General features: G+C 45.9%; 2 protein-coding genes across 3 annotated transcripts; one reads left to right on the top strand and one right to left on the bottom strand.

Annotated features, from left to right (window-relative positions):
- The first annotated feature begins 1,365 nt into the window (after positions 1 to 1,365).
- Positions 1,366 to 3,919, top strand: UBD (ubiquitin D). Of its 2 annotated transcripts, none has more exons than XM_045542099.1 (2): positions 1,366 to 1,585; positions 2,889 to 3,919. In XM_045542099.1, the coding sequence occupies exons 1-2, from the start codon at positions 1,556 to 1,558 to the stop codon at positions 3,357 to 3,359; spliced, it is 501 nt and encodes a 166-aa protein (XP_045398055.1). In that variant the 5' UTR covers positions 1,366 to 1,555; the 3' UTR covers positions 3,360 to 3,919. The 2 variants fall into 2 exon arrangements, with proteins under 2 accessions (XP_045398055.1, XP_045398056.1); XM_045542100.1 differs by lacking the exon at positions 1,366 to 1,585 and adding an exon at positions 1,595 to 1,709.
- A 2,630-nt stretch (positions 3,920 to 6,549) lies between these two features.
- Positions 6,550 to 9,297, bottom strand: LOC123632048 (putative olfactory receptor 2I1). Its single transcript, XM_045542182.1, is given in 3 exon segments — positions 6,550 to 6,687; positions 6,689 to 7,492; positions 9,292 to 9,297. Coding segments are annotated over 3 exon segments (948 nt in total).
- Between the last annotated feature and the right edge of the window lie 519 nt (positions 9,298 to 9,816).

Genomic DNA, 9,816 nt, shown 5'->3' with positions numbered 1-9,816 from the left:
TTTTTATGTTTAATTTTTATTTTTAAATTTTGAAAATCTTTCTTGTTTAGTTTTTTTTTTTTTTAATTTCAAGATATGGGGGTACAAACATTCTGGTTACAAGTAATGACTTTGCCACGCCCAAGCCAGGGCTAGAGGAAGAACCTTGGTTTCTAAACACAAGGGGCAACAGGGAACCGGTGAGAGATCTGAAAGAGAAATAGCAGGGCCAGTGGTTTCCAGGCTACTCCACTAGGCACTCGTCCTGTTTATATTTATCCTATTTGTTTAAAAATATGTCTGTGCTATGAAATATATTTAGATAATAGTTTTTCTAATTTTATTAACTGACTAATAAGTGCTTCAAGTAGAAGAACATGACTTATATTAGGCTTTTGAAATATAAAAATGAGTTATTCAATCTCATTACTTTACATAAATCCAGTTCTCCAGTATGGAAGGAACTCTCTAGAATAAAATGGTGTCATTTGAGATCTATTGGTGAGTGAAGGTACAATAAATGGCCACTGCAAACACAACAAAGATGATAACTTGGCATTTTTATAGGCGTCTTACTTTGAAAAAATTTGAAGAACTTTTAATAAATGCTTTTTAAAAAGTTGTTTCCATGGAAATCTCCTAAGAGTCTGGGAGAGGGCAGTGGTTAATTTGGAAATTCAGGAGGACCAAGTAAATTCCTGGAGGACACGTAGCTCAGGAACACCCTTTTTATCTCGATCCAAATCTCCAGAGCAAGGGAGTAAGTAGCACGTGTAAGTATCTCTGAGATCACAGCAGTGAGGAGCTCCAGGGCTGAAGGCGGGGACATGGAGGCGCTGGGTGTGAGAGCACACGTGGATTGTTTGGTGTGTGGAGGGTGGAGTCAGCATTTAGTTGTTGGTGTGGGATTGTTCTCAAGTAGTGGATTCGGTGTGTAGGTGCTGGGACAGGATGGGAAGCATGTTGGAGAGCTCAAGGCCTAGGAATCCAAAGTTTATGCACAAAGTCTTCTGAGCCTGGAAGACACTTGGGAATCCTCTCCAGTCACCTCATGTTATGGACCAGGGAACCCACATCTAAGGAGGGGAACAGATTTGCTCAAGGTAATGTAGCAAGTGTCACCCCCAGAACTCGAAGTCACATCTCTTCTCAGGCCAGGGGTATTTCTCCATGTCTTCCCAAGGCATGTTTTATGCCTTCTGCCAGGCTAGCCATGTCAGGATGTCAGGCTCACAGTCGCAGTACGGCACACCAACCCCACTGTCCTCCCCTGGGTGCTCTTGCTCTTAGGAAGGCCCCTGACTGATGGGGAGCTCTTAAAATCAGCAGTAGAGGGCACCAAGCATGTTTTTCTTCAAGCCAGTGAGGGCCCAGGGCTGTGGGCTGGATGGTAGTAAGTCAGGACTGGGAGAGGGGAGGTAGCTGTTAATCATGGAAACATTCTCAGTAGAGAAGGACCATCTGGTGTTTGGAACCAGCAGGGCAAATGGATTGGTTGAGGGGAGAAGCGTGTGATCAGAAAGTATTCTTCATTTGTTAACTTCACTCCGAAAGTGAAAGAAAAATTCATGAGAACATGCGAGAACAAAGAGCACGGCAAAGCCAGGTAACGCAGCAGGGGATTTCCAACTCAACTGCTTGCTTATAAGCTGGATGCAGGGACCTTTTTCCCATGCTTACTTTCTGCTCTTTGGGCTGCAGAGATGGCTCCCAATGCTTCCTGCCTCTGTGTAAGTCGGGATTTGGTAAAGGGGATGGGGAAAAATGTCAGGGATGGATGAGGGACAGCGCTCAGGGAGGCAGAATAGCTGCAGAATGGGAAGGAGGTTGTCTGAAGAGAGGTTGGTTGTGTGGCTCCTGAGTTCTGTTTTGAATCAGACCTTGGACTGGCTGCTGTTTGGGATAAACGGTAGAAAGTGGGGGCGAGCTTTGTGCCCAAAGGGCTGGTGAGATGTGAACTAATGGAAACATTTCCAGGGTCCTTAAACTGAAGCTTCCCTCTCTGCTCAAAGGAGAGCTTCACAAAACTCGTTATCTTAAGTTGTTAATGACCTAATACATTACCTTATATAAGAAAATATGCACAATGAAGACAGCCTGCAAGGAGGGCAGTTAACATAACAGAGTGACCCTCCAGCGAAGGAATGTCTGTGACAGCTAGGTTGGGAAGATACTTGTGGATGGAGCATGAGGGAGGTCCTCCCAGGACCACCAGGCTTTCAAGTGGCAATACAGCCATGAGCTTTCCCATCTTTTAAAGTTTTTCTGTTACTGAAGTCAGATTTAGATAAACTCTCTACTCTCTCTGAGTGAGGTCCTGGTCTAATTAAAGCAGGTCATATGCAACATTAAGTAGATACAAAAACACAGGAAACACAGTTAACACATACCACTGAAAATAGCATCACTATAAGATGTGAGTTATTATTATAAAGCAATGGGACATTAAAAAAGGAAACTAACAGTTCAGAGATTATGTGTCCTAACGAGGATTTCCTTCTGAAGTAGTCACAGAGGATATCGTGTAGCTGTGAGTATCTTACGAGGCTGCCAAATCTTGGAAATTCTCTTTGGGAGTTGTTTTTAGAGCCTGGTGTACACCTTTTGAGCCTTTATTTTACTTTTGACATTTGACAAACTTTTTCAGGATAGGAGAGGCAGATAAATAAGGTGGGAAATCATTAGTTATATTTTGAAATGGATAAAAGGTGTGGTTACAAAGGAATGTGACCAGTTTTCTTGTTTGTGCTATAATGTGGGAATTCCAAAGAAGTTCCAAGAAAGTGAGGGAGGAAAGGAGCTGGAGGACCAGGCAGGCGGTGGAAGGGTGGGAACAATTACGGTGGGACCAGGGAGTGTAAAGGGTGGCAGGCATTCTAGGCAACTGTCTCTTGGCTCTCATTGCCCAGGTGACTGTCTATTCCACGGAATGGGAATTAATGGCCTTTGATGCCAACCTGGATGACAGAGTGAAGAAGATCAATGAACATGTCCGGTCTAAGACCAAGGTTCCTGTGCAGGACCAGGTCCTTCTGTTGGGATCTAAGATCCTAAAGCCACAGAGAAGGCTATCATCTTATGGCATTGACAAGGAGAAGACCATCCACCTCACCCTGAAAGTAGTGAAGCCCGGTGATGAGGAGCTGCCCTTGTTTCTCGTGGAGTCCGGAGATGAGGGGCAGAGGCACCTCCTCCAGCTGCGAAGGTCCAGCTCAGTGGCCCAGGTGAAAGAGATGATTGAAACTAAGACTGCTATAACCCCAGAGACCCAGATTGTGACTTGCAATGGGAAGAGATTGGAAAATGGGAAGATCATGGCAGATTATAACATCAGAAAGGGCAATATACTCTTTCTGACATACCACTGTATTGGGGGGTGACTGCCCTGGAAAGGGGTGCTATCAGCTACAAAAGGGCTTATTTCCTTTAATCTATTATTTAACAATCATATCCTTTGATGATTTCCCAAAATTAATGAGAATGAGATAAATAGAGTAAGATTTGGGGTGGGGTGGGTAGGATGAAAAACATTTCCAACTCTAATTCTTTGATTCTAATATAATTGATTAAGTGGCAGGATTGTTTAAGATGTATTACTTAGAATATAAAATAGATGTTTAAAGAACATTAGAGATAGCATTCAAAGCTGAAACTTAATCCTTTCTTGGTACCTTCTGATTTATAGAAAAACTCCTATTTCCTTTCCTATATGACAAAAGAATAGTTTGTTGGGATCCATGTTGTACTAATTTCTGTGTTCCTTTGTTAAACCCAATGCTTCCTTTATAATATCACTGAATTATTGTTGAATCAAGCTGAATTTCTGCATAGAGAGCACAGTGAAATGATTTACTATGAATTAAATTAATTGCTCTGACATGATCAAAATGTAATTAATAAGTATTTTGAAAATTCCATTAAACTTCTTCCTGTCTCCTTATTTCAGACTGTTTGGTATGAAATGAAGCCTGGCACCATGCTGCCTTTTATTCTCGATGTCCCACACCCAGCTAAAAATTGCTTTTATTTCTGGGGATGGTGGTGGCCATGGAAATATATTTTCCATGAGGATCTAGAAATCTTGTTTCTCCAGTTGGGGCTCCTTGCAGGTAGATGTGCTTTGGGAGGGAACAAACTTTCTGAAAGGTGGGGGCTTGTGGACTAGTCTCTGTCCTGCTTGTCTTAGGGTCTAGCAGGGTTTTTCAAGGCTGAGGGTATCAGTCTGGGTGAGGGTGGTAAGGGGCTGGCTTCTAGGTTGACCCCAATACTCTGCTCCAGTTCTGGCTGGTGGAGCATTTTCCTCTCTGCTTCCTTCGTCAGGAGATCCCTGCTCCTCTCTTGGGAACTTGAGTCCTTCCTCCATCCTCCTCCCTCCATTTACTCCTCTCATAATCTCTCTCTTATGTCTGGCTTCTGGTCACTTGTATGTTATTCTCACAACCTGAGACATGCCTGCCTTCTTCCCCATCAGTCCTATTTCCTTGTTTACTTTAAAACTTGCTCAAGAACCACCTCCTGCAGGAGAGTTTCCTAGTTTAATCCCACTCTGCAAAATTCCCCACACTTATGAGCACTCTTCACCACACATATGGGTCCAATGCTCTTTAGTGGGCACTGGGTATCTGGCTAGGTCTGCATTAGGTTGGACTGATTTTCCAAGAAGAGAGCCCATGGCTCCTGTTAGGGTCAGGTGCAGGTTGGCAGCGCTAAACACAGGAAAAGGGGGGGGGGGTGGTGAAAATGAGGAGGCCAATAAGCATCTAGAACAAAACCAGCAATGGCAGGTACTTGAGGTTAGGGACGTTTCCCCTCCAGGAGCATGTGCAGAAACTAGGAGCTCATGACCAAAAGTAACCTTTGTGCCAGTAACATACATTATCATAGTAAAAGTCACACCCACCAGCCACATGACAGTTTACAAATGTCATGGCAACCCCTGAAAGTTACACTATAAGGATAAAATAGGGGAGGGCCATTAGCTCTAAGAACTCTCCACCCTTTTCCCAGAAAAATAATGAATATTGCACCCCCCATTTAGCATATCATACGGTGTACACATAAAAGTAGAGGTGTGGTAAGACCCCAGGGTCTTCTCCACTCATGCAGACAGACTCCTTTCCCAACTGGAAAACTTTCGCTTTGTATACCTGGAGCCTGCAACAAAAGCTGCTTGTGTGGAAGTGCTAAGTGTCTGTCATCTCTCCATCGCATGGGTCCAGCTTGCAATTTTTCCAAGCAAGGAGCCAAAGAACGGAGGCCTGTCAAAAATCACACCTGGCACTCCCTTTTCTGGATGGGGTCTCCTGTAGGGTAGGAACTATGATTTTCTCATTAACTGGAGAGACTTCTGAGGGCAGAGACCATAGGTGTTCCTTGGTCTTCCATCAGACTGGGAGAAAGCTACACATAAACATGTTGTACCTCATCTTTTCTGCATATGGAGTCTTGAGGGGCAGACGGAATTTCTGAGGATGAGGGAGGTCTCCCTCAAATCATGCTTCCTCTCTTCATGGCTTAGGAGAAGCCCAAGGGCCATTCCCCTCCCTAAACCTGTGTATATGAAGGGTTTATGGACGTTTCCTCAAGAATCTAAACATTTCTTTTTTTTTTATTTCAGCTTATTATGGGGGTACAAAAGCTCAGGTTATATATATTGCCCATGTCCCGTCCATCCCCCTGAGTCAGAGCCTCAAGCGTGTCCATTCCCCAGACAGTGCGCCTGGCACTCACCACGTAGTCATACCTCCATCCCCTCCCCCCACCCCCACCTCCCTGAGTCAGCACCTTCAAGCATGACCATTCCCCAGACGGTGTGCAAGGCACTCATCACGTAGGCATACACCCATCCCCTCCCCCCACCCCCCGCTTCAGTCTGATATCCAGTTGGTATCATTCCCCAATGTGCATTTAGGTGATGATCAGGGAAACCAATTTTCTGGTGAGTACATGTGATGCTTGTTTTTCCATTCTTGGGATACTTCACTTAATAGAATGGGTTCCAACTCTCTCCAGGAGAACAAAAGAGATGTCGTATCACCATTATTTCTTATAGTTGAGTAATACTCCATGGTATACATATACCACAGTTTACTAATCCATTCGTGGATTGATGGGCATTTGGGTTGTTTCCACATCTTTGCAATTGTGAATTGTGCTGCTATAAACATTCGGGTGCAGGTATGTTTTCTATAGAATGACTTTTGTTCTTCTGGGTAGATGCTCAATAATGGGATTGCTGGATCAAATGGTAGGTCTACTGGAATCTGTTTAAGGTATCTCCATATTGTTTTCCATAGGGGTTGCACTAGTTTAGAGTCCCACCAGCAGTGTATGAGTGTTCCTGTCTCTCCGCATCCACGTCAACATGTATTGTTTTGGGACTTTTTGATAAAGGCCAAGAATCTAAACATTTCTTGGAGAGAGGAAAGGACCTCCCTCATTAACCTTGGACTCCCTGAGGACAAATCGTGCAGATTTTCATACAAAAATATACTGAAGGCTAAACTGACTCTCCAATGGTTATTCCCACTCTTGGACCCTGGGCTAATAATTTCTTCCCTCCCAACCCACTCACTGTCTGGCCTGCCCACTCCCCAGACTCCCCAGAAGCCTCCTTGCTGCCCCCTTCACTTCTCTATTCCTGAAGGTGTAGATAAGCGGGTTAAGGGCCGGTGTGACCACCCTGTAGAAGAGCCAAACGAACTTGCCCCCGCCCCTGGTTGTAATGGTCAGTGGGCTGCAGGTAGGTGTAGATGGCCGAGCCATAGAACAGGCAGACGGCTGTCAGGTGAGACCCACACGTGCCCACCGCTTTCCTCCGGCCACCGCTGGACCGCAGGCCACATATGGCCCGGGCCACCGCGCCGTATGAGGCCAGGATGACAGCGGAAGGCACCAGCAGGATGACCACGCAGGCGGCGAACATCTGGCTCTCCGTGGTGTGTGCGCCGCCGCCGCAGGCCAGCTTGAGCAGCGCGGGCAGCTCGCAGATGAAGTGGTCCAGCCGGCGGGGCTTGCACAGCGGCTGCGTCGCCAGGAGCGCTGTCTGCGCAGCGGAGTTGGCGAGGCCGCCGAGCCAGGAGGCGCCGGCCAGCGCGCGGCAGAGGCGCGGCGCGGCGAGCCCGGCGTAGCGCAGGGGGCGGCACACGGCGGCCGCGCGGTCCAGCGCCATCGCGGCCAGCAGGACGCACTCGGTCGAGCCCAGCGCCAGCGACGTGCTCAGCTGGGCCAGGCAGCCCCAGCGCGGCAGCCGGAGCGCCGGGCCGCGCAGGGTGGCCAGCAGCGGCGGCACCACGCTCGTGGCGAAGCCCGCGTCCACCAGCGCCAGGTGGGAGAGGAGGTAGTACATGGGCGTGTGCAGGTGCGGGTCGCGCGCCGCCAGCAGCACGAGCGCCGTGTTGCCGCTCAGGGTCAGGAGGTAGCAGAGGAGGACAAGGGCGAAGAGGACCGGCTGCAGCGAGGGCCAGTCGGAGAAACCCAGCAGGAGGAAGCGCTCCTCTGTGCTGTGGTTGGCCTAAAGGAGGAAAACTCCCAGAGTGTTTGGAAGGACGAAATAAAAAAGGGTGACACTACCTTATAAGCAAAGGAAAACTCTGGAATGTGGGGATGGGCTGGGGGAAGGGATGGAAGAACATACAACATTTATTTGCCGATTGTACTCTTTTTTACAGATTTGAACCCTTAGTTTCGGAAGATAGTTACATGGTAATATTCCTTGGTTTATATAGTTACAAGATTCTATGAGGGAGATAGAGCCTCCCTTTTATAAATGAACAGACAGGCTCAAAAACGCTATTTAAGCTGTCCTGCGGGTATAGTAGTCAGTGGCCGTGTGGGGTGTGTACTCAGGCCAACAGATACCCAAATCAGTGCTCTTTTCAGCTGCCTGCCCGGTTGTGGTTGTACTCCTAGGGGCCAAAGAAGAAATCTAATCTCCTTTCCACATGACAGCCCTTCAGATATTTGAAACAGATTTCACTCTGAGCCTTCTTCCCCCACTTTCTGTGAAAGTGTCTAGTGCCTAAAAAATAAGGGCAATACCCCAAGCTTGGCCTAGCCAACACTTGGTGGATCAGAATTATCACTTCCCTTGTTCCAGGTGCTCAGATTTTATTAATGCAACTGTTAAAGGAAAATCCAGACCAGGCCAGAAGAATCCCAGAGCAGACAAAGCCTGCTATGATTCATAAGTTAGGTTAAGTTACCTTACCCTTGCTTGATTTGCAAACAGAGGTGAAACTTAATTTGCACTTTCTTGTAAATGCCTATTTTAAAGAAAAACTGAACTTAAGCTCAATCAATCAGAGGCAGCCAACAAACATAATTATATAAGTAGGGACTTAACAATGGGTTGGACCCAATAAGGCAACTGTATAACTACAACCAATCAAATATTTTCTTAGCTTTACTTCTGTGTTTGTCCTATAAAAGCCTCCCACTTGCGTTGCCTCCAGGGAGCTCCCCAGCCACTTCTGGTTTGGAGTTGCATGATTCATGAATTGCTGCTTGTTCAAATAAACTCTTTAAAATTTTATTGTGCCTCAATTTTCTTTCTAACACAACCCATTATACCGTTGACTACTGGTTTCTAATCTGTTGTGAATAGAGGCTGCTTCCCATGTTTATGCCTCTCTTGCTGTAAGCTCTAGTGTGATTACCACCTGATTACCACAGATCAGCAATTGCATACTAGCCTTTAAATCAAGAGTCAGCTGAGTAGAAGAAAGAACACTTTCTGGTATATCAGAAGTCAGGAGACCTTTGTTCTACCTAGCATAGCTCCCTTTAGCAGGTTATTTGATGTGGGGAAGTCACTTCATTTCTCTATGCCTCAATTTTTTTCACATGTAAATCGGGAAGTTTGAAGTAGATGATGTCTAAGGTACATGTCCTATCCCCCTGGTTTTATGATCAAATATTTCTCAAACAAATGAAAAGGGAACGAAGGGAACATCATTCTCAGGGGCCTTTGAGAATTCTTAATAGGCCCTTGAGAGTGATGTCATGTAGCCACATCCCAGTTCAGCAAGCAAGCCTTAAACCATTCCTGTTCAAACATGCCATGCCATGGAAACAGGCACACACAAAGAAAATTGCACTGTTAGCATCTTGATTACATGTATGTACAAATTTCCAAATACATAGCTCAGACATATATATGTATACACATGCACATACACCCCATCATTCCCCTTACACATCCAGAGGGTAAATCTGTTGTATAATGTGCCCCCAAACCTCAAGAGGTATTCTAGAATGTGCCCTTCAGCTGCAAGACCATTTTTCCCTAGGGTGCTATAGTAACAAACTTACCTCCATGTCTAATCTCTGGCACTAATATTTAGAACCTGAATTTCCAGATGATAAGTTGGTCTCTTGCTTCTGCTCTGGATTTTCTGGGTTTGAAATGGCAGTTGGGAGGATTTAATAAAAGATCCAATTGCATAACTGTGTTGGTTTCTGGAATGGATGCCCAAGATCAGAGCCAGGTACCTCAGGAAGAAGACAGGGGGTGGTTGCCATCTTGCTTGTCAACAGAGGAATAAATAGAATGTCTGGATGACAAGGCACCTAAGTCTGAAACTTTTAGATCTAGGCAGAAATGATATCTGTTCCTGGAAAGCCTTGTAATGGGGTACACACAGGCAAAGATCTGAGCCTTGTGGTGGTAGCAAATCAGCATTAGCTGGTGATGGTAACAAAAACATCCTTCCTGAATCTAAAGGGCATTGCGGTTGAAGAAAAGGAGGAAGCACGTTGATGAGTCCTCTCACTGGAGAGGAAACAGGGGAATTAACTTTCCTTGTTATTTAGAAGAGAGGCCAGAGCTCTGGGGAA

This window comes from Lemur catta, chromosome 2 (genome assembly GCF_020740605.2).
Source record: "Lemur catta isolate mLemCat1 chromosome 2, mLemCat1.pri, whole genome shotgun sequence".
Classification (NCBI taxonomy): domain Eukaryota; kingdom Metazoa; phylum Chordata; class Mammalia; order Primates; family Lemuridae; genus Lemur; species Lemur catta.
Note: the sequence above shows the minus strand (reverse complement) of the source record. Positions and strands in the feature narration are given on the sequence as shown.